The sequence below is a fragment of the Ammospiza nelsoni genome, chromosome 6, assembly GCF_027579445.1.
Source record: "Ammospiza nelsoni isolate bAmmNel1 chromosome 6, bAmmNel1.pri, whole genome shotgun sequence".
Lineage (NCBI taxonomy): Eukaryota > Metazoa > Chordata > Aves > Passeriformes > Passerellidae > Ammospiza > Ammospiza nelsoni.
In genome coordinates, this window is record NC_080638.1 from 8524647 (window position 1) to 8549793 (window position 25147).

Sequence of the window (25147 nt, forward strand, 5' to 3'; positions counted from 1 at the left end):
CACCTTGGGAAAAAGGTTAACTATGGGATTAAACATTAAAAACTTCAGAATGCTGGACTTCATAACTAAGCATGGCAAAAACATATTTTCCAAAAACAACCCCCCTGAATGCCCAAAAACCACTCCCACACACAAACTTAGACGACACTACTAATACCTAACACACAGGTTTCCTGGTTTTGCAAATTTTCCCATTAAATTTGTAGTTGCCAGTTGCAATTTGGGTCAAATGAATCCCTACATGCACACTCCCTCCCTTGAACAGTCAACCCCTAAGTGTCCAGTGCCTCTGTAAGAAGCCAAACCAAACAAACTCTCCCAGCTCCAGCTGCTTTTGGTTTGTTGTGTTTTCCCCAAAGCTGCTAAGATACACACTTCCACCCACCTATGGCCCAACAGGTTAGTACAGAAAAAACTGCAGGCACAAATAAATGAGCCATCACAGGATAGACAGAATTTCCAATTACACAGAACACAAGGAAAGCAGCAACTGCATTATATATCACACTGGGTTCATTTATTTAGACAAATGTAACTGAAATGTGTACAACTTTTAAACTGCAGCAGTGTAGTAAAAATACCATCTTTGTTGCCCCAATCTTGCAGCTGGAATTCAAAAATTATTCCCATTGGGATTTTCCAGCTACTGTTGAGGTGCACTCACACATGACTAAGCTGCTTCTTTCACAAAAAAATACTATACAAGGATTCTGCCAGTGGAAGAATAAAACATTTTTGAGAGACCATATTTATTGTTCCTTACAGCAAGACTTGAGGCTCATTTTTCCTCATCTAGCAGTCTCAGGTAACCCAAACCCATCTTTCTTGCTTTCCTCACACCACGTGAAGCAGCAGGATCTGATTTTGTTGTAAACCTCAGCTCCAGGTAACTTTTCCACATTCCTGTGTGCGCACACACACACAAACACAGGAGTTCACTATTTTTGGGTATTCCAGGAGAGTTATCAGCAGCCAAGTGCAGCATTTGAGCGGAGCCATCCCAGCCATGGCCAGGGTGTCACTGGAGGCTGTAGGTCTGCTGGGTGTCCCTCACTGAGAGGCTGATGCAGAGGGAGCGCGGATCCTTCCTGTTCTTGCGCACCGTGACCTTCCCTCTCAGGGCCTCTCCTGGAAAACAAGAGGGAATTGCTCTGGTTACAGTGTTCAAGCACTCACAGTAACAGCAGAGATTCACTGCATCCATGTTGCACAAGGAGCTGTTCTCAATCAGAATTTTAAAAGTCTAGAGTTTAAGTTTTTGAAGCTCTTGACACGAAACCTAAGTCAAACTTAACTGCAGTTAAACCTGGAGAGGTGCCAAGTTGTGGCTGATGCTTCACTTCTCAGAGGTCCACCCAAACTACTGATGTGCCAAATGTTTCACTTGTGGCTGGGGAAAACCACTGTAGCCCTGGGATATATTCACCATCCTGGATTAAAGCCATGCAGCCACAAAAGCACATTCCCTCCCTGCTGTATGGGCCATGTGCTCAGTTTTTGCACTGCATTTCATTTAAATTCTGACCATGTACTTTCTAAATCTAACAGGAAACTACCACAAAAATCTCTGTGGCATTTCAAGTATATATATTATTAATTGCAGGAAGGCGTCAGTGTCATAACATTTGAGAGGCATGTCCTTCAGTTACACGCAGACCTAATACATTTACACAAAAGGCAAAAACCTAATCTCAATTTCTTTTCAGTCCTTACTAAAGCCTTTCATTTAAGGAATACCTGTAAATCAGGAATATGCGACCCAGGAAATATAAACACAGACACTTGTAAATGTCTACATTTAGGAAGTTCACTGCTGAGCCACCTCATCCCATCATTTTAAACCTGCAGGAGCTACATCCTCACAGAGGACTCTGCTGAGCACATGAGAGCAGGTTGTGAGCCCAGTCTAGAGCAGCAAGTTCCCTGCTCCTCTCCCATCAGACCTCCTCTTCATCACTCACACTGCTGCTACTTTTCTATCTATCTCACTGCATCCAAGGCGTTTTCCAGCTGCTCATTACTCACTGGGATTCTAAAAGCCACTGTTAACATCCTGATAAAAAGCTTCCTTATTGCAAAAAAAGAAAACAAATAGTAATTTCAAACTAAGCTGGTTTCAAATTCAGGAAGCATTTTGGAGCTCTCCATTTGGCACAACTGGCATCTGCAAACAATAAACTGACAGAAAGTCCCAATTGTAAATTATAAATGCAGGAAATTTTGTTAAAGGTTGTATTACAAATATCAAAAAGGTTTATCTACAAGAGTAACTGTAGTACCAAGGGTCAGAAGAAAAAAAATAAATCTGATCATTTTGGGTTTTTTTTCATCATGTAACAGTTAGTTGGAGATACCACTACAAGACTGACATAACACAATGCAACTTGCAGAGAATTGTGAAAATGGTTTCACAGATTATTTAAACAGAGAAAGGTTTGCCAGAGAGAAGGACAAGATAAAGGAAAAAAGGCATTATAGTCCCACTCCAGCTACGAAATTTAGCCTGGTTTGAACACATTGATCTTCAAAACTGCTACAAAATTACCTATTTATTTTAACATCCTGTGATAACAATTCAGTAAGACTAAAGAGCCTCTCTAAACTAAAATTCCATGATTTCAATTAATTCACACTTCAATCTTCCCATTTCAAACATTAATAAAAAACAATAAAAATGAAGCAGAAACTTAAACATAATTTCATAAATAGCTGACTTCAGAGAACAGAACCTTCAGACTCTGTTAGTAAAGACAGTTAATGAAACAAAGCAATCCATTCATTTTTCCCAGCTATTCCTCATGCTGCAGCCACATTAAATGTGCTTTTTGGAGCAGCCTTTTCCGAGGGCTGAAGCAAACAACAGCAGTAGCTGAAAGGCAGTTCTGAACAATTAATCAATGTCATGTAGATAGAAAATGACTGATGTTTTCCCCATTCTCTGTCCTAGGAGCTGCCTGGAGGAAGCTGTCTCTGGGACTCAGCTGCATCACCTTGCTCTTATCACGTTCAGCTGAATGCAAGTAAACCACACAGTGCCACTGCAGTTTGATTAGGACAAAGCTGAATCCATTACCATCCCCTCCCTGCATTTTTATTATCCCCCAGAGAGGCTTGAAATTTTCCCCCAAACAGAAAAAGGAGAAAAATTCAGGAGAAGTGCTATGTAAGCTTGGCCTGCACAGGGAAAAAGGCATCCCTGTGTCCATCCTGACTCCCTGTCACATACTGCATGTCTGACTGCAGGTTCTGCAGGGCCTGTGCTCTGCACACTTGAGCCAGTTTATCTGGATTGTGGCTTTTACCACCGTAAAACCATGAGCAACTGCATCTGTCACTTGTGTCTGTGCAATACAATCACACAGGGGCCAGCCTGCAGTCTGTGAGCCAAGGCATCTCCCAGTGCAGAGATCCTGCAGCATCAGGACTGTTCATGGCTTTTCAGTCTATAAAGGATTTGATCAAAACCAAAGATTCTTGGTTTTGATCAAATCCTTTATAGACTGAAATCTAAAGACTTGGTTTTGATCTAAATGCTTTATAGACTGAAATGAAATCCACAGTCCCTTGCATGCATATCCATCACATCCACTTAAAGCTTGGAGTGACCCAGGGCAATGAGTTTGTAACACGAGGAACTACCCTGCCTCTCAATACAACTTGGTGTCTCCTCTCTCTCTGATCCCAAAAAAGACTCAAAAGAGTTGCCAAAGGCAGCCAGCAATCAAGGTCTTTTAGGTTTCCTTCTTTTCGTTCCCTGGAAAAGTTTTGTGAAGCTAACAGTGGGACAAGAACACAGCACTCAAACCACTATTTATTCTAAACACCATTAAAATTTAAGATTCTTATGAAAGACCTCACTGGAATTGTTTCAAAGAGCTGCTAGAAAACTGCAGTGGGCTTTGGGCTGAACACACCTAAAACTACTGCTCTGCTGGTGAAAAGCACCTTTACAAATCCCCTACAATGCAAAGAACCACTGGGGGGGTTCTGCCTTCCCAGTCACAAACCAGCAGGATTTGATATGCTCTGCACAGCATGGTTGTCCTTGCTGGAAGCTGACAATTAAACCATGATCTAGTTTAAATAACTGATGCAACACTGACTTGTAGCATGCAACAGAAAAAAAAAGCATGTCTCAACAGCATTACTCTGGGTAAAAAATGGTTTGCATATTCCACCCATCTTCTGACAATGGAAAACAAGGGAAGACTGAAACAGTTTGCAGTGGGACCAAGAGCATTTCCCTTAAACTCAGGAACTTACCCTTATCTTCCCACTCACCCTCTTGAACTCAGGAACTTGCAGCAGTGCACAGAGTGCCCCCTTCCCCTCTGGGCACTTCTCCCACTGAATCCCCAAGCCAGTGAGATGCAATGCAAGCAGCAGCCACTGCCCTTTGGTATCACCCATCTGTGGTGCCCTTCCTCTGGGCTGGCTGCTCTCATCAGCTGTTTGCCTTCTGCTGCATCACTGCTCACCCTCTGCTGGAACTATCCTGAGGCTCTGTCTACTCCATGCACGTTCTGAGTATATTCCCTGAGGATTTTTTTGTACCAAATTGACACTTTTCAACTGCTCAAGAAAGACGACTGCGGGTTCTTTAAAAGCATTTTCATTTTCCAGAGTAACCCCAGTGTGGCAGATACATATATCCATGATCCCTTTAAACACAGGACACTTCAGGAGGGCTACAAGGAATCCTGTGCAACCACTTGACAAATTTGATACTTCAGAGTATGAGCAATGTCAAAATAAAGAGAATGTCCATAGCAGTGTTCTGGTCCTCCAATTTTCTGCATCAGAAATGCTTTGATACAGAACTTTTCTCACCAAAATTCCAGTATGCAGCTATACAAGTATAAGAGATATGCCCATATCTTGCAAGATACTCATGCATATATTTATGTATAATTTATGCATATATTTATGTATAATTTAAACCAGGAGCAAGGCTGCTGCAAAGAAGTGAGCACTGCCAGCTGGGTGAGGCAAGCCAGGTTTGTGTGGCTGCTTGAGGTAAGCTGTGTGCTCTGCAGAGATCCCCAGACAGCTCAGGCAGCACACAGAGCTGCCACAGGGAATGGTGACAGCCAGGTCCTCCACAGTGCAGAGCTGCAGTGCCCAAACTCACTCACCTACAACTAGCTTAATTCACCACTTCTTGTACTGAGATTCCCAAACTGTATAGTCTTGTCCCAAGCTTTCTCTCAGCACTGTGACAAAATTCTGAGAAAACCAGATTGTTGTTGCTGTTTGAACCATATTCCCTCACAGCTGAAGAACTTGCAAAGGGAGGTACCCAAAATAACATCTGTGCCATCAGTCCATCCAAGTTTTCCTGTCTAAATACGGGATTTCTAGTACAGCCATGAGAAGAGATTCTCTCAATTTAGTGCCCTAAAACACACACCTGAAAATGTTCCTGAAAAGTCAGCATGATAATTTTAAAATGGAGATTTTGATAAACACAACATAAGACTTGCCAGACTTAGTGTGACCTCAAAATTCAGGTTTTAACATTTACTAGATTTTAAAAGCCAGCATCATTTTTGGAGGTGCCACTTGCAAATAAATGCGACAGACTCCTACAGACACCGTGTTGCAGCTGTAGACAGGCAAAACAGACACTAAAATCTTAATTAGGAGCCAAATTATCCAACTGGGATGCACAATATAGAAGTATTTCAATATAGGATCAAAACATTCAGACAGATTAATCGTGCTAGTGTTGTTTTCCTACTTTTCATAGTGCTGTCTAAGTAGACAGATCAACAGTCTTTCAGTTTGTAAATTTACAAACAGCTTTCCAATTACAGAGACGAGGGACTAAAGATAATCAAGGATTTTACACGAGCTCAGTCATGTGAGTTCTGCTCCAGCTTTGCTGTGCTAGCCCCTTTAACACCACAGAAAAACAAATCAAGGTTTTATTTTCACTGCAAGGCAATAGCAAAAGCACACAATGTTGACAATAGGCTGTTTTATTGCTAATAGCATTTGCCTGCATACAGAGCTGGGTTTTAACTTAAGGCATTGTTATTGAAAAGATTCTGTGGGCCCTTTAAAATAATAATTTTTTGTAAGCATTTGATTTATGTAGTAAATTCTTGAGACAACCAAATGAGAATGTCATCATTTTTTGTTTGCTTAGCAGGAGTATTTCAACAAACAACAAAAGGAAGGGACTAATTTTTGACCATTGAGGAGAAAAAGACACTGCTTTGGATCTCAATTTCCATCTTCAAAATAAGGACATGTTCAAGCTATTAAAAGGGCTCTAGGAGAATGTACTCTGTAGGGAGCCTACAATACATCACTGTTTTGTCTGAGAAAACTCAGGATATATTGCTTCTTTCTCCAATTTAATTTTAATTGCTTGCCAAACAGTTAAAGCATATCCAACATGCTGATGCTATTTTGTTTCACTTGGCTGAAAATCAGCTTCAGGTCTCTTGTCACCGTCCATGAGGAAGAAAACTGGTTTTTCAGAACACATGAGTAGTAAGAGGCTATCCCCCCCTCACACATTATATCTGAAGAAGTGAACAGCAATTAGCCATTAAGTATATCAGTTTGCATATTCCCATTATATACAGCTCTACCTACCACAGGTATCACACTGAAACTCAGTGGCAAACAATCAGTATTAATTAGGTGTGGATTTTATTGCCTCGCTGTCCAGACCTTTGGAGCCAGAATGAACCTCTCCCACCTCATCCCAGAGATGCACAAACATCACACCTGGAGTGCAGGAGCAGCAAAGGAGGCAGGATGAGCTCCAAGACCCATCCTTTGGCTTGCAACTGCTCGATTCTGCTATCATTAGAATAGATCAAACATTCCGTCCTTTTTATGGCTGAGAAAATAGATCTATTTTTACAACAAACACCCTGGCATCAAACAGCTGAGAAAATTAGCTAGTTCATACTGCAGAACAAAACAATTTTGCCATGGCATAAAGGAGCATTTTCCAGTTAAATACCCAGTAGGTTTGGATATCTGTAAGCTCAACCTCTTTTACAGAGCAAAACCAAATACAATCAGTGCTTTATAACCACTCCAGGCATGGCCCCAGAAGCCATAAAGCATCTGATAAGGGACTTTTAGCCAGCCTTACTATTTTACTCAGAACTAAAAATCTGAGGGAACCATTTTTCTTCACTGGGGAAAAACAGCCACTGCTCTGTCTGAAAGATGCTTTCAAAACAAGAACACATTTAAAATGCGTTTTCCACTAGCAAATTCTTCTTTCCCTACCTATTAAAAAGCTACAAGCGAACGCCATCAGGGTAACACTGGCCAGATTAGTGTTAGACTCAAGTTGCATTATTTCTGTTTATTTTTACACATTTACTAGAAAGAAAGAAGAGTTTATCTTGACCAATGGCATTCTGGCTTGGATGTGCAGTAGTGCAGCCAGCAGGACCAGGGCAGGGACTGTCCCCCTGCTCTGGGCACTGCTGAGCCCCACCTTGAGTCCTGGGGTCAGTTTTGGGCTCCTCTCCACAAGAAAGGCTTTGGGGTGCTGGAGTGTGTCCAGAGAGGGAACTGAGCTGGGGCAGGCTTTGGAGCACATGTCTGATGAGAAGGGGCTGAGGGAGCTTGGGGGGGCCCAACCTAAAGAAAAGAAGGCTCAGAGCTCTCTACAGCCTTCTGGCTCTCTACAACTCCCTGCAAGGAGCTTGGTGGGAGCTGGTCCTCTGCCAGGTCATGAGCAACAGGACAAGAGGAAATGGCATCAGGTTGCACCTGGGTTGGACATTAGGAAAAATTTCTCATGGAAAGGGTTGTAAAGTACTGGACCAGGCTGCCCAGGGAACTGTAGATGTGTCACTCAGTGACATGGTTTAGTGGTGTGATGGGAAGGATGAAAGTTTGACAAAGAAGTCTCACAGATATGTGTGCTTGGCAGAAAGATTTTAAATGTAGGGTCTGATGAAGGAATAGAGATGGAAGCAAGTTTTGATGTAGAAGAAAAGAATTGCTGAGCCAGTCTCACTGGATAACCAAGGAGGCAAAGGGTGTGTTAGTTAGAAAGCACAGGCAAACAAGTCAGCAAATGTGGCAACTAGGAAAAAGGTCTCAGACTTTTCCACTGCAAGAAAACTGAAAAACAACTTCTGGCTTAAACTGTAATGTACTGACTGTTAGTGACTGGAGAACAGTGACATGAATATGGTAATTATAGCAGTTATGATAGGCTATAGATAATGGTTAAGGTATAGATTGGTTCTACTGCATTAAGATGCTCAGCAAAGAAAAGTCTGTAACGCATTGTAACCTACAGAAAAGTCTATAATGCAATGTAACCAAAACCAAAGGGTGTCCAGGCCTGCCTGCAGCTGGAGCTGACAGCTGTAGGCACAGCTCTGTCACCCACCACCCTGGACTGCTGTAACATCTTGGATACAATAAATTGCATTTTGGAGACCCCTGAAGTCCTGCATCTCTCATTCAGTCTCTTACAGTGGTGTCCTTGGAAGTGCTGGGTTAATGACTTGACTCAATGATCCTAAAGGTCTTTTCCAACCTTAATGATCCCATGAATATATTTAGTCAATATATTTAGTACATATTCTTTGATGTTCCTTCAATTGCCATGATGTATTTCTGAATCTAAGAATTTCTCCAGAGGGCTGATGAACACCAGTAAACACAGGGATGGATGGATGGAAAGGCTTCAAATGATGATGTTTAATCTAATACAGCTACTTTTGCCTCCAGTTCATCTGCACTGAGGAAAGCCCTTCTGAAGACAAGGCTTCCCTAAAAGCTCAGGCACAGTGGAGCTCAGTTCAACATGCCAGGCTCAATGAGGAGTGGTGCAAATTCATTAACAAGTGGGACAGGAGAAACAGCTGGAAGTGCACGTTGAAATAGGCTGCAAAATGAGCTTGAACAGTTTGTTTAGCTGAGAAAATGGAAAGACTGAAAAAACAAAAAAAATTGGCTAATGACAAATTATCAAGATGAATATTCACGTCACTATTTAGACAAAGAGAAGAATATAAAAAAGGAAGATAGGGAAATCTGTACTCACAACAACATGTCTTGAACAGAAAGATTTTTGGAACAATGAAGGAGAAGGATCAAAGTCAAGCGATCAAGAGAGGGAATGGTTTTTCTAGAAAAATCATGTAAATTAACATACATTCCTATGTAAGTACCAGGAAGCACCTTCTGCATGGGCTTATGTCATCAACAACCAACAAATATCCCACAGAAATTAAGACTGGCATTACAAAAGAAAAGGAAATTACATCAGGAGTTTCTCTCAATCTTCTTGGGCACTAGAAGCAAAAGGCAGACAATCCTAGATGTAAGTGGTAATTTCATGTAAGATATAAAAGCAGACAGAATGGGAAAGGGGAATTTAAATAATTACAAAGAGTAGGAGACAGGCAGCAAGAAAGAGAAACAGCTGTAACAAGATTTGTTATGGGAATAACGTTAAGAAATACGAGCTAATAAAGAAGGAAGGAGTTACAGCACAAGTGATCTTGAAGGTCAAGTTGGCCGGGTTCACACAAGCAGGGCACATTGTTTCTGCAGTTGCCTTCAGAAAGTCACCACACCTCCAGTAATTTCACACAGTTGAAAAATGTCAAATGATCTCTGTAATATGAAATAATGTGCATATTTTAATAAATGTCACTGCACTTTTTAAAAATCACTCTATGACATTGAGATTTAATAAGCAGCAGCAAGGAGATCTTAGTCAGGCTTGTCTAGAAAGAGAATCTGCAGAGAACACAAGCCAAGTAGGAATGCACCAAAGCATGGGTGCACCCCAAGAAATTACAGGACTTCAAGTGCAAATAAAAACTGTTTAAGAATAAAAATTCAAAGCATGAAAGACAGAAGTGATATGTCAGGTATCACAAACCTCAGTGCCTCTAGGAAAGAAGCTCCTGGTAAAAAGTTGTCATGTCTGGTAGCTGGAAGAGGGAACTTTACAGTTCAATTGAGTGCAGAAGCATCCACACAACATTTTCTATGCTTTCCCCCCAGTATGCCTGATCTATTTACAAACTGCTCAGGTCAGAGCCTCACATTACCATGAGTTTATTAACTGCCCAGCAAAAATGAGCCCCATTCTGAGGCTCCTCCTTTGGTTCTGCTAGTGTGTAAAGAAAAGGGGCTCCCAAAGACAACTGATTCATCACTGGGTGAGAGTTCAACAGTAAATATCTGGTGGCCAAATGGACACAAATAAAATAACAGCATGAAAATGTAACTGCTCCATTTCCTCGGATTGTAAAAAGTCTGTGAGAGTCTGAAAGAAAGCTCTACAGGAATAAGAGGTTAAGGTCTGTTCATCTGTGGCATGTCCATCCTCTTGCATGGTCATTCAACGAGTCATAGATATACTTGTGTCCTTGCTATAAAACAAGGAATATTTGACTACTTGCACAAAATGTGCCTTCAAGACCTCAAGAACAGAACTAATTAAATCACTAACAAGCATCACTTTATAGTTTTCAAAACCTCACCTCAACAGTTTATCATCTGAATTTTGCTTATCCCTGATGACAATGAAAACCCTTCTACTTGCATCAAATTCAAGGTGAAACTCATGACAGTACTTAACCATTTTATAAAACTTTACAGTGTACCAAGCAAAGCTATTCAATACTTCAAGTTCATGGCTGTGAGTTCTTTAAAAGTGTTTTCATTTTCCAGAATAACCCCACTGCGGCAGATACAACCCATGCATATATGCATGATCCCTTTAAATACAGGACACTTCAGGAGGGCTACAAGGAATCCTGTGCAACCACTTGACAAATTTGATACTTCAGAATATTAGTAATGTCAAAATTAAGAGAATGCCCATAGCAGTTTTCTGGTCTTACATTATTCTGCATCAGAAATGCTTTGATACAGAACTCTTCTCACCAGAATTCCAGGATGCAGCTATACAAGTATAAGAGTTATGTCCACTGGCAAGATACTCATGCATATATTTATGTATAATTTTAAACCAGAATTTTGTACGCAGATGCTTCCCTGGTTTGATGAGACAAAAAAATTCCTTTAACAGCAGCTGAAAGATTTATTTACTAGCTCTTCCTGAACTTGAAATTTATGTAAATTTTGAAGTATTTTGTATCTAGCTTTAATGGTAACAGCACTGTAACACAATTATTGTTGCAACCCAACTGAATTTAGATATACCTGCTTCTACAGGAATTGGCTTCTCCAGGAGAAAGATTGTCTGTTTCCAGTGTGTTTTGGTACACTGGGGACCCGTTGAAAATAAGACCTGCAATGGGAGAGTTCAAGAGTTTGATTAAAAACAATCTTTTTCATATCACACCACATCAATCAATTACTAAACACAGATGCATATGCAGGCTTTGCTACAGCAAAACAGACTCACTGCCAAACACCTTGACACAAAATAAAATCTTCATCTCTCAAAGACATTTTTAAAATGCATAACTCCAAATGCTCACCTTGTTGTGGCAGTTCTTCTCAAAAAATACATCAAAGTAACCAGCAATTGCCTATAAAAAGAGGTGAAAATGTAAATACAATAAAGGAATAACAATGACACTCAAGAAAAAGTCTGTGATTCATATATGCACTTATTGAAGTTTCTACTTCTTGTCAAGTGTTTACCAAGAGGAACAAGCTTATATTTATGCTTTCAAGTATGCTAGAAATCCTAGGTTAAAAAAAAAAAAGCTGCCATTATACTTTTGCTCCATTTGAGAATATTCAGCCCACTGTAACTGCATTTTATTACACATCAGATCTTAGTATGAATTTCCAAAACAACCCACTCACCTTAACTGCAACCAGAATGATATGTGAGAAAACAGCCTTTCAGGTGTGCAAACCCACAAGCACACAACTCAGACCTCCTCCTGCCCATGACCCTCAGCAAACTCACACCAATATCCCTCCCACGAGGGATTCTGCAGGATTTGTTCCCTCCCTGTGTGGCTAAACAGGAATTTCCACAGAAGCTCCCTGCGGACAGAGGCAGAGCACAACCAGGCAGGGAATCCTTTTCTTCCTTACTACACACACAGATGAGGAAAAACACTCACAAATGCTTCCTGCTGGCCCTTCCAGCAGCTAACAGATTCTAACAGCAACGCTTCATATGATTCCTTCTCTGCTCCTCCTGCCATCCCACTCCTAGCATCCACAGCCTCTCTCTTCAGTGCCTAATTCATTAGTGGCACTTTTCTTCCAGTTTGAATAGGAAAAGAAATCATGGACTACTTTGGGTTGGAAGGAGCCTAAAAGATCATGTTGTTCCCAACCCTGTGCTGTGGGCAGGGACAACTTCACCAAGCCAGGTTGCTCCATCCCCATCCAACCTCACCCTGAACACTTCCACAGCTTCTCTGGGCAACCTGTGTCAGTGCCACACCACCCTCACAGGGAAGAATTTCCTCCTAATACTAATAGATATAAAATGTTCACACACAAAACACTATATTGACACTATCACAACTCAGTCTTTTAACGCTGGACTGCCTTCCTGACAAGAAAATGCCTTGTTAGAGTCCCAGAAACCGAAACAAACACCTGGAAGATGCTAATAAAACATTCACTTCAGTTCCACCTGTGAAATCCTGTCCATGCTCACCTTTATTTGCTTTGTCCTGTCCTGTGAAAAGGCTAAAGCACATCAGACCCTGGTCCCAAGGCAGTTGTGCTTTTCTATCACACCAGCCTGAAGAAATAACCCAAAGAGAGTTTTTGAGTGACCACAGTGGGCTGAAGTTACTCAGCTGGGGACTCTCTCCATCCCTGCCATGGGAGGAAGGGTCTCTCCCCTATCAGCTGCATCCAAAGGAAGGATGTACCAGTGCAATGATGGCCAGCCTGTCCCATGAAAACTCACTGCCAGCAACCCACTGGAACCTCTCTCTTACTGCACCAGGGCTCTTCTCCTAGGCCAGCACCAGGAAACTGCCTGTTCTGAAGGGCTAAAAAGGACAGTTTCTATAGCACACCCTTCATACAGATTCACACAAGATAGTGATGGAAAAAAAAAAGTAAAACATGTTTACAGAATTAGGGAATAGAGTTTCATCACTATGTAATATATAATATGAAGAAGTCAATTCTGGTATTTTTCCTCTCTAGTCTAAATCCAAAACAGATGTTGCCAACACAATGAAGAATCAAATGCATTAAACCAGTAAAACTGTGCTAAAGTACCTGCTTTTCAACAAAGCACTCCAGACAAGCCTGGCAAGTTCCAAACTCCAATGTGGCTAAAGGATTAAAATACAAAACAAGCCATGGAGACACTGAGAGCCCTCCATGACAAATGAGCATCACACAGTGGAAACAGCAACTCTTCCTGCCCTTTAGTAAAGTCCTATCACTCACTCTGAGAATCTCATTCCTAAGTGAATTGAAGCCTTGTCTCTAATATGTCTTTTGAGTAAAGACTGAGAAGGTTTTGACAAAGTTCTATTGACCCATCAGACTACTTTTATTGATGCACAATCTTTTCTGGACATTAGTCAGAGATCTAGCAAGTCATAGAAAATATTTTTCAACCATCAGCTCAATACTGCTGATATACTTCCAAATAAGAATTAGGATGTGATTACTGCAGGAGAACAAAGTTGTGACACCAAAAACAAATCGAGGAGAAAAAAAAAAATCTGGCTTCCAGAGAAAACGAGCCAATCCAGCTACATCTTGGATCAAAAAGCCAAGAGCTCCAGCAGACAGACCTAGCCAAGGCGGATGCAAATGTTCATACACTTGGTAACAAGAGGTGACAGAAACACCCTACGTGCTACCCTGACAAAAGGCTCCAGAGAACTATTTTTGGGGGTCAAGTTCAGGTTGAAAAGTTACAAGCAAAGAAAATGTTCCCTGCTGCCTCTGCTGTGTTAAGGGAAACAGGATTTGTACCTTTTGTAAATTACTAGATAAATAACTATTTTATTCTTTACAGTATCAGTGGTTTCCCTATCTGAAACAACCCGAAACACCGACTTTGAATAGCTAATCCAGAGTAGTAATAATAACTATTACACATCAAAAAGATCACCTTAATCAGAGCTCCAGGGATTACAGAGAACAAGAGCTCTACATTGACCCATTAATTTCTTCTTGTTATGTTCTAAAATGGATAGATGTCCTTCAATATTGAACACTGAAATATTTGTTGAGCCAGAAGAAACCAAAAATAGAAAAATATTATTGCTCAAGATACTGAGGCTCCTGTGAACAGGTCTGGGAATTTCTCAAAATGCTGTCAAGTTAATGTCAAGTTAAAACTGGGCAGTGGAGGCACCATCCCTGGAGTGACTGGAGTCATGTCAATGTGGCACCTGGGGACATGGATTAGGCTGCACTCAGAAGTGCTGGGTTACAGGTTGGACTCAATCATCTTGAAGGTCTTTTCCAATTAAAGAATTCTATGTATGCCTCCAGAAAAGTATCAAAGGGCACAGAGGCACAACACAGTTCTAATTATTTGTCCTCTCAGCATTCTGCAAAAAGCTGGATACAAACCATTAGAATTTCTGCTTTTACATGAAGCAGTGGGAGTCACAGAATATTCTGGGTTGCAAGGGACTCACAAGGATCATTGAGCTCATGGCCCATATGGGATTAACCCAAAGCCTCAACCCTGGCATTGTGAGCACTGTGCTCTGACCAACTGAGCCAATGGTTCAGTCTTCCCTGAAAGAGCTCTGCAAAACTAAAATCTGATAGCATCACAGGGAGTCCAAAAACCCCTAAACCAAAACATCACCAACACTCTCCAGCTGTACTATGTAAACCCTGTACCACTTCAGAAACTGATGTGTTGCTAAAAACTGACACAAACCAAAGCTGAAATACTTGGTAACAAAAAACTAGCTGTAATATTGTGGGTTTGCTTACTGTCTTCTTTTAAGGAATTTATACCTTCCCTTCTTTCCTTCTGTAACTTGTTGATGTTTATGTTGAAATGTACAGTTATGTATCTTTTATGTTTAGGTGCATTTCAGAGAAATACTTCTGTAAAAGTGAAGTTCAAAATGTTTTCCTTTCATTGACTTTTGAACAGTATTCCAAATTACAGCAGCTATAATAATCACAAGCATCTATTACATATGCAATACCACAAAGAAAGAGATTTCCAATATCTACCACTTGAAGTACAAGTCAGTCATCCCCTCTTGTTGTGTAATTTATCACACGCAGCAAAATATAAGGAAAAAAAAATTACACTAGAAGCAATCACAGACATATGCATATTAAAATGAAATATAGGGGTGGCCAGACTTCCATTAAACATCTTTTTTACAAGTCAAACTAAACATCTTTTTTAAAAGTCAAGCTAAAGAAAAATAACTTCTCCATAAATTCTAAATGATGCTTTACAACTACTGCCTTTGATTCTTTTTCCTCTTGTTTTTTATTTTTTTAAGCATAATGATAGCTGTTTTTTCTACTACTGCAATTTCTCTCATCTTTTTGTGACACCTTTGACAGCTCATTTACAACTTCACCTACAACTAATCAGTAAGAACTTAAACCTTCTTTGGAAAAATCTTTCAAGTGCCAGTCTCCTGAATACCATGAAAGAGGAAAACAAAAAAATGACTTCTAAACTGGTAATAAAAAATTACAACTCCAGCCTGACACATGCTCAAGCCTCAAAGGACAGTAAATATTAGAAAACACTACCAAAATATTATTGTTCCTGTTCTCAAACAACTTGCCAGGAGAAAAGGCAAGCTATGAGGACAAAAACTCCAAAACAAAGCCAATGTATTTAGCCAGGGAACTAAGGTGGCCAAATAAGGAATGAAGGAAACATTAAGGATTAGATATACATTAATAGATATACACTACTGAGGCTGCAGAGCAACATCCTACAAAGGTCACCAAGAGTTCAAAAGCTAGGAATAAAATATTCCTCAAATTAAAATAGCAGCCACAAACTCCTGCTTGATTTTGTCAACCCACCATTCTGATGAAGAGTTCATGTAGCTTAAGGTCTTCATTCATTACTGAGGGTTTCTAAAGTGTCCATGCAAACACATGAAAAACCTGCTATTTAAGCAGGTCCTTCCAGTAAGATTCACTTGTCTTCTCACTGGTTTTCCTCCCTCCCAAAGAAATTATTTCAAGACTATTTTTCTCCCCATTTATTCACGTAACATGTACCAAATATAATAAAACCAGAAAAAGCTTTAACATACAGTAAATGAGTATGCATTATTTACAATCTTCAACTCAGAGCCTTTAGCTGAAATGCAAAGAAAAATCTAAATTTTAATTCAAATACATCTGAGTACAAAGACTTTTTCCTAAAGAAAATGGCTGGCTGTACATGCAGCATTTTAACAGGACAAAACAAATGAGACTGCTCCTTTCCTTATGAGAACTCAAAGGCAGCCTTACCAATTCACTTAGGAACAAGGAAATTAAAAATTATCATCATCACTATCACCTACAGTGAGTAATTTATCATTCTTGCTCCTCACCAATATCATGTTCCAACAGTGAGTGGCTACAACAAATACAATTAGACAGCTGGCCACAGAAGTGGGAGATAATGTGCTTTTGAGGGAGTTTATCCAAGCATGGAGATGGAATGTTTGTCATCCATGCAGCAGAGCTGCTGCGCTTTTATCACGGGGAAAAGAAACCCCTGGCAATTAAAACCCAGCAATTTTGTGCTTTAAAGATTAATAATCTGGATGTCACTGCAGAGAAGGCTGCAGATAAGTAAAGAGATGAGAAGGATAATACCTGCTTTGTAACATGGTAGAGCAGTATTTCCTTTACTCAGAAATCAGGCACTCAAGGTGGATTTAACTGTGGTACCCACACCAATTTCCAACTTTAGCTTAATAAATTTAGTTTCTCACCGAAGGTTGGAACCAAAGATTCATACGGTAATACTTCTAGTTGGCTCCCAAATGGAAGATCTGATAGTAAGAAATGAAACTGCCAAACACTTAAGAAAAGATTTTTTTTCCTTAGTCAGAATTATTTTCTCTAGTCAACTCAACTTCCTTTTTCCTCCTGAAGGTTTTAACATATCAGTCACGTCCTCCAGTTCATTATCCTTCCTTCACCCCCTTCCTCCCTCCCACTACACATACCCTGCTCTTTGACAAAATCTCCTGGGAGCAATGAAGGGATACTGCCATTTTCCTCTCAGGGGATATTGTTATTCAGCTAGGAAAGATCAACCTTGATGGACTCCCAGGGGAAATGCTTGCAAACAAAAGAGAAAGTTTGTCAATTGATTTCTGTACTGAGGGTAATCACCATTATATTTTATCTCAAAAGCTCACACAGTGATCAACTTAGAATACAATTAATGGAGTATTTTTCTAGCAGCATCTACTAACTGATATTAGCCAGATGTCTCATTAAAATCAACAGTGACAAACTCTAGCTCTTTATTAGGAAAATGCACTTCTGGAGGCTAATTGATGGGGCTTTTTCTGCTATTATCTTTGTAGGACCAAAATCAAGTCAACTTGCAATAAAAGTACTTTGGAACAATTTCAAATAATTATTCCATGCAACCATTTCACACTTTGAAAACCTTCAATCTTTGAAAGCTAAGATAATCATATATAAAAGTAATGCTACAAAATGCTTCTTTGTGGCAAAGCATGCAAGGAATGAAGAAAAAAAATTAACAGAAGCAATATATTCTCAGAAAAAAGCACTAAACTACCTCACCACCCTGTCTCAAAATTTCTAAAAGACTAACCAGCACATAAAAGACCATACTTAGAATGTTTCTTTTTGCTCAATAATTTTTTTATTTCTTGTGTATTAGAATTTTTTGGGAAGACTTATTTAATTTCTTGAACATCTGGAAGAAAAAAAACTATTTAGAGCCTTAATAATTTTTTAAGGCTATGACTCAATGTATTACAGGAGCATCTGAAATACACTCAAGATGCACCACCAGTAAGACATGAGATTAATCTCTGATGAGCATGACCTAGTACTCTGCTAGGGGTTTTTTTGGTCACACAGAAGTATGAGAGTAGTTTCAAATAGGTGGAAGGACAAACAAATCAGATGTGTCAATGTTATGCTCTTGGTTTTGTGAACTGCACAGCTTCTCTATTTTACACACGCTCACCACGATGGCTGGGCATTCATGTCCTTAGTACATTTCATCCAAACCCAGAAAACAGCTGAGGAAAACTAAGGACAGATTTTAGAGGAATTGAGCATTGTTTTACATGGGCAGATAGTGACAGGGCAAGGGGGAACGGTTTTAAACTAAAAGAGGAGAGATTCAGAGTTGGTATTAGGAGAAGTTCTGACTGTGAAGAGAGTGAGGCCCAGCACAGTTGCCCAGAGAAGCTGGGGACGCCCCAGCCCTGCAGTCCCAGGCCAGGCTGGGTGGTGCTTGGAGCCACCTGATCCAGGGTGGCACCCCTTGGCCATGGCAGGGGTGGAACCAGGTGATCTTTAGGATCCCTTCCAAGCCAAAGCACTCTATGGCTTTGCCACAGAACCATGAAGGGCAGCCTCTCCTGCCTGAGGGACCCTGGGGGTGTTCCAAGCCATGACTAAAGCCAGTGTGGTGATGAGCTGCTAACAAACTGCAATCGTGGCTCTGACTCCTGTCAGCCTTTCCAGCGTTCTGTCCTGTTAGCAAAGACAGACAAACAGGCTGCTGGAGGAAGCAGCAGACCCTGATAAGGCTGTTATTTCTAAAGATGCCAGCTGAGAGCTTAGCTATTCAACTCTTATGCTGCACACTCCAACCAGAGGAGCCCACAGCCTTTTCTCTAACTACCTGCTGAATTACTCCCCATCAGTGCAAAGCCTCTGCAAACCCAAGTTCAGTGAGAGCAGCTGTGCACTCCACGCTGCTGACACACCAGTGCAGGAAGGTCTGCCTCCCACTGCTCTGCATGCACACAGGGCATGGCAGGGAGCAGGGAAAGCCACCCACACAGCCAGGGACACTGCAAACCCCCAGCTGCTCTGCAGGAGGGTCCCCGGAACAAATAACAGAACCCTACGTGACATGTACCCCAAATAACATGTGCCCCTACATCTGCTTTGGTCATCTTTTAATGACAAAAAGATGTCTGGAAAGATGTCTTAGAAGATGTCTTAAAAGGATGCCTAAAAAGATGTCTTAAAAGATGCCTAATATAGACTTCCATTTAATAAACCCCAAAATGTTACTGTGTATTCACCTAATTTGGTGATAACGACAAGTAAATATGAAGTATTTGTACACACCTACTAAATAACAATGATAATGATTTGCCTGTTTCTAAGGACAGATTATTCAACAGACAGCCCTAGTTCTGATGGTAAAATTGCTCTGCTATCAGCAATGTTGATGGCAACATCAGGAATAAGAGAACCAAATCTGCTTCCACACTTGCATGGCTGAGGAAAAGCTGCTTTGAAATGAAGAACAAGTATATAAAGATGGATTTACAAATTGCTTTATTTACAAAAAATACTCCACAAAAATAGCGAAGATATTTTAAAATCTTCATATCTAAAAAAACCCTGAAAAAATCTAAGAGACAAGTACCAAATCCTAGAATTTTGGGAAATGTAAGCAACTTTCGCTTTTTGTGCAGAAAATGAAAAGCCAGTAGAACAACAGAACACATGCAAACAAGAAAAACATCAAATATTTTTAAAAGACAAATTGCAATCTTAAAGCATCTCCTCAAAAATTTCAACATAAATAATAGACTTTTATTGTTCATTTACTGCAAGGTTAGGCAGGCTGATATGATGGATGAACTGCCAACCTTCAACTAAACTTCTACAATCCATCATAGAAACTGTGGAAATTTCACTCAAAGTGTCAATAAACCTAAATGATGAAGTGCAAAATACTTTACAGCATTCTGATCATTTTTTAGAAGCTGCATTTGCTGCAAAATTTCAGAAACACTACTCTTACCCCACTTCCCTCCCCTTCTTGGAAGTCATAAAATGCAGGTACACATCTTGATTTATATGCCAATGATGCCACAAAATCACAGAGCAGAAATGAAGTTTTTGTAAGAGCTTAGTGCTGGGGAAAACAGTGTTTATAAAATAAGCTATTTTACTTTACCCAAACATCAGAAAGATGACCAAAATTTTGTAAAGACTCCTGTTTAATCAGTTATTCAAATATGGCCAAATTAATAAAATTAAACCAGGGCTGCAGAGGAGCTTGATCTCAAATCTGACTCTGCCCTGAGGCAACTAGATTTATCCTATGATACATGAAACAGGAGGGGTTCCATTTGTATGCACAGTAAAATATACAGACTTCCATTTAATAAACTCAAAAATGTTATTGTGTATTCACCCAATTTGGTGATAAATGACAAGTAAGTATGAATTATTTGTACACAGCTACTAATTAAAAAATGATAATGGTTTAAACTGTATACATGGGAAAATTCCACTTTTTGACATCAACAAGCTCTTATGCACACTGCTACTCTGCAAAAATGTTTGCAAATGCAGCAGCATGACCTGACATCCAAACCAGGAATGACATTGCCTGATGTAGGCATCCAAGAGTTTGTCATCACCCCAAGCAGCTTCTATCATACAGAAACATATTCTTTGTGTCCATGTCAGAGGAAGCCTGCAGCTCCTCTCTGTATACTCATGCAAAATCCCAATAAACCAGCTGTAGCAGAATTATCTCAATATATTAGAACTAAATTAAAAATTACCCCTTTACACTTGATTTTGTGATGTGACTTAAGCATGAAACTCCCAGAGGTTTCACAACACTCCAGAGGGTAAAAATTTCAGTTTCTACTCTTGATTTCAGAGCATAATGCTCTTTTGTCAAATTTGATGATGGGATTTTAATAAATTATTAGAAAGCATTTAGAATTTGTATTGCATATAAAAGAAAATTACTGTGAAATTGGGCCATCCTGTCTTTGCTTATAATGTAATGTTTGAAAGCTCACTGCATTACTTAGGCAAGCCAACACCAGACTTTCTTGTATTTCAGAAGATGGGCCAGAGAACAGAAAGATCCCAGTGCTCCTTCCCCTTCCCTTTGCTCACCTACCTGCATTGCCCCATAACACCATTACTGCAGTTTTACATCCATCTCTCTTTAGAAAGAGCTCATCTGACACCTCTGCACTGCAGAAATGAATGTTTCAAGGCAAGGACTGATGATAAATGAAGGATAATTAATGGATTGTCTCTTAGTCCAGTGCAATACCAGCCATGGATGAAGAAACTGAAATTGTCTTACCGTACACTGTGTGCTCATTGTAATGCTCAGGGTGAAATCTGAAGAGAATTCCAAGTCTGGAGTGGATGCAGTATTGCAGTCAATATGCTGTCAGAAAGGATAATAAAATTCTGTCAGTAAAGGTGAGGAATGGCAATTAAGATCTCCCTTCAGACTAAGGCTGTTCAGTTGTTCTCATTATGAGACAATTTTTATAAGGCAATACTATTTCAGCTTTCCAAAAAACAGGAAGAGACTAAACAACTACCTAATCCCATGTGACATAGCACCTGAAACTCCTCTTCCTCACACACCCAAATCAATTTTCATGCTGCCCTGTCTTTCTTTAGGGAATGTTTTGCTTCTTGAAAAGTTACATTATGAACTATATAGAATAAGCAGCACTTGATGTGAGCAAACATACCAAAGTGCCTTCTGTAATAATCATAATGATGAATGGGAACATTTTTAAACTTTCCCTACAAAATATAATCCATTTGTTCTGTGGGATGGCTATTGATTAAAACAATTTATCTATAATGCCACTGTTCCTCAACTCATTAATTTTACTACTTTGTACTGTAACTCCAGCAAACAAGCACATGCATTGATTTTAAGTTATTTTAAAAACCACGAGGGCTAAATGAGAACAAATTACTATAAAGCCATTCAGCACAACAGTTATGCTACATGCTGACAAAGTGTGATAAGCCCCTCCATCTGAGCTGGACAGTGACTGCTCATGACAGCATGGATTAGAAAGGGATATGCATGCACTGTTACCAGTAGAGCATTGCCAAAGTAAATTTGGCTTTGGATAGAAGAGATCATAGAACAGAACAGTCTGAATATGGGAAAAGTACCTTACTAAAAGCTCAAAAGTTGGTAAAAAAAGCAGTTAATACAAACCTTCCAGTCTTAGCAGCAAGAACCTCACTGCACTTTTATAATTTATAAATGCCAAAGTTAGTGTGTGCCATGTGAATTTTAGCCCCTCCTCCATAAGCCAAGGAAAATTTTCACCTGCCTCCTAAGCATTAAGTAACCTGCTCAATGCCAATATACCTTAATGACACTGGCTGTAGATATCAGTGTGTTTGGATCCAGCACCTCCACAACAGCTTCTGGAATGACAGCCTTCTTCATACAAGACATGTCAAAGCCATACACATCTTCCCAGAAAAGCAGCTTGTCCACGTGTTTATTCATATCCCCAACAGCCACGAGACTGATGGTGCACAAGTCAGGATAAACTGCAACAACACAAACAGAGCAGTGAAATTTTATTTACACACACAGAGGATTTTTTACTCCTTTGTCTAAAAGTGATAACATCTCAAAAGAATAAAAACAAAACTTTTTTTAGCTCTTGGACAAGACACTTTTTCTGCTGCTTTACTTTCTAGAGTCCCATTTGTCCACGGAAGAGGCTACAAACAAAAATTTAATTTTTACACACTAGTCTGGTACTTCCTATTCATAACAAAATATCTTTGTAGTTGAATCCCACTACTAGGAAATGACTGGAAACTTGATGTCTGAAGAAAATAGTTTGGAGCAGCCTATTCTGGTTTCTATACAGAGACTAACCTTAAATATATTCCATAACAGTAGAAGGACACCCAAACAGAAATTCAGGCAAGGGCTTTGTAATACCAGGAAACCTCTATGAAAAGATCTTATTTTCAGAAAAAAGCATATATTCTTATTCAAGAGCTTTATTCCTGTTTGCTGTCAGCTCTGGCTGATTCTTACCTTACGACCTAAACAATTATTTCTGTGTACTGGAAATAACCACTTTTCTGCCTGCATCTGAAGAGCTGGAAGTGGCCCAACAGACAGAAGAGAACCTCATGGATTCCCTCCCTTCTACTTTCAGGATAAAGCTATCATTTTACACTATTTTCACATTTGTGCTTTTCCTTCTCCCAAGGACATCTTCAGAACAAGGAGCTGTTTACAGCTTTACAAATAGTAGTGGAAAACTGACATTTGCCTTTTGAACAGCTGCCAAGAAAGTCAGTCAATCTCTTGGCAATCTCACCTGACTGCAAAACCCACAAAGAACAGCTGCTATCTACATGGCTGTCTATAACCCTAACAAATAGTAAAAGAAGCTCAATTTATGTTTAGGGAGGTTTCTTGTCACAAAGAAATTCCCATGTTTTGTTCATCAGAGTTTTAAAGCCTCCAAAGTCATATACATTGAATTCTTGACCTGATTTCTGAAAAAAACGTCACCTAAAACACCCTATTGAATTTAATCTTATTTTATATTAATACATGAAAGGAGCAGTGTTAATACAACTGAAGGCAAGTGTCTCTCTTCCTCCCCAGAATCTGGTGAACTGTAAAATTAATTTTATCTTCAGCTCTGCTTGAAATTACAGTTTATCAAAATGAATAAATCATTGCTATAGGATGGTAGGTCAGAAAAGCAGTATTTTCTACCTTGCAAAACACTGAAGACAGAGGGAGCAAATTGAAATTAGACCTTTCATACAGTTTTAGGCCAAAGGAAATATAAATAGTGATTGTAAAGAATAACCTTCTCTAAAGAAGTTTTTTATTGTTCTATGAAGACATTCAAGTAAGTACACTGCGATTTTTCTCACGTGCTGACTGTTTCAAGCAGAATAAATAACTACCAGCAAGCTGAGTTTGGAATCCAATTGGTAAACTACCATCACCCCTGCTCTGCAGCTGAGGAAATGGGAGCAGAAGGTGTCTCAGGAACAGCCTACAACTCACTCAGCAGTTCAAAGCTAACTGTAAGAATCCTAACAGGAAGAGTGCTAAACTGTCCTGTCCCAAACAAATCCCTTGGCTCCAGCTCAGCTGCCAGCTGTCACACAACCCAAAACATCACCATGTGTGCTGGTAGGAGGACCTGCAGGTACTTTCTGGAGCCACCACTGGGTGAAGATTGCTTCTGCAAGCTTTCCCTCCGCTGTTTGACAGTGCCTGTGTACAACACTGGGCTCTGCCCCACAGCACTCACACCCTCAACAGCAACCACTATGTCCAAAAATGAAAAGACAGAGTGATACAAGCAACAAAAGGGAAGGGCTAAGAGCCTTTCAGGGATTATTTTTTAGGGGAATGGGTTCCATAGGATGCAATGGCACAGTGAGAAGAGAGATGAAAAGACTGGCAGTCCTTGGTTACAGAACACACAGGAGCGTTGCAGTTCCACTGGAAATGAAAATTAAAGCCACAACAATATGTGATTACCTATTTTATAAAATTTCTTCTTCTGACTAGCCCTAATTTCATACACATTTTATAAACCAATGAGAAATTTAATCACCTCTATCAAGCATAAAATATTTGAACTGGATCATAATCAGTTTTTATTAAATCTTTGTTCTTACAGGAAATCCTTAAATCAGCAGTGGAACTCATGATCAAGTACACAAGAGAAAACATAAACACAAAATGTTCCAATTTAATTTGCATTTTCACTACTAATAGCAGCAAAAGTAGACAATGTCTATTCAGACTTCACAAAAAGAAATCTGTGTTCCACCAGCAGGGCTCAGGCAGAAGACTACAGAGATTCATTAATTTACAGACCCACCCATGTCCTATACACGGTACTGAGATTTGCCTGAAAATGTGAGCAATGCTATCTGAATCATCTAAACACTGTGGAGTTTTGTACATATTTAAAAGCACCTGCATAAAGCTGCATTTGCCATTTCCCCCTTGATTTCCCTGGAAATCCTCTGCTCTTTCTGTAACACTTGCCCGTGCAATGCTGACAGACTTGTCATTTTTTTCCCCATTAAGCCTATAATTCAGTAATTATTCCTCCTCGCAGGTGAAATGAGGAAAATGCTGATTGGCCAGGAGCAGGCACTGCTCCCAGCTCTCCCAGATTCATGGCTTTGACCATCTGTGTCCTTCTCGACTGGGTGCCCACGGGCCATCCGTCACCAGGGCAGCTCA

The 25147-nt window shown here is 39.9% G+C and overlaps 1 protein-coding gene across 1 annotated transcript in view; it reads right to left on the reverse strand.

The window, feature by feature from the left end:
- Positions 1 to 495: 495 nt before the first annotated feature.
- PRMT3 (protein arginine methyltransferase 3) overlaps positions 496 to 25147 on the reverse strand; it is a 53618-nt gene continuing 28966 nt past the window's right edge. The window contains exons 11-15 of the mRNA XM_059474073.1: positions 22262 to 22449; positions 21218 to 21304; positions 11460 to 11510; positions 11179 to 11266; positions 496 to 1128 (exon numbers count right to left, since the gene is read on the reverse strand). Coding sequence (XP_059330056.1) covers positions 1019 to 1128; positions 11179 to 11266; positions 11460 to 11510; positions 21218 to 21304; positions 22262 to 22449 — 524 coding nt within the window. The 3' untranslated portion in view covers positions 496 to 1018. The remainder of the gene's footprint in view (positions 1129 to 11178; positions 11267 to 11459; positions 11511 to 21217; positions 21305 to 22261; positions 22450 to 25147) is intronic.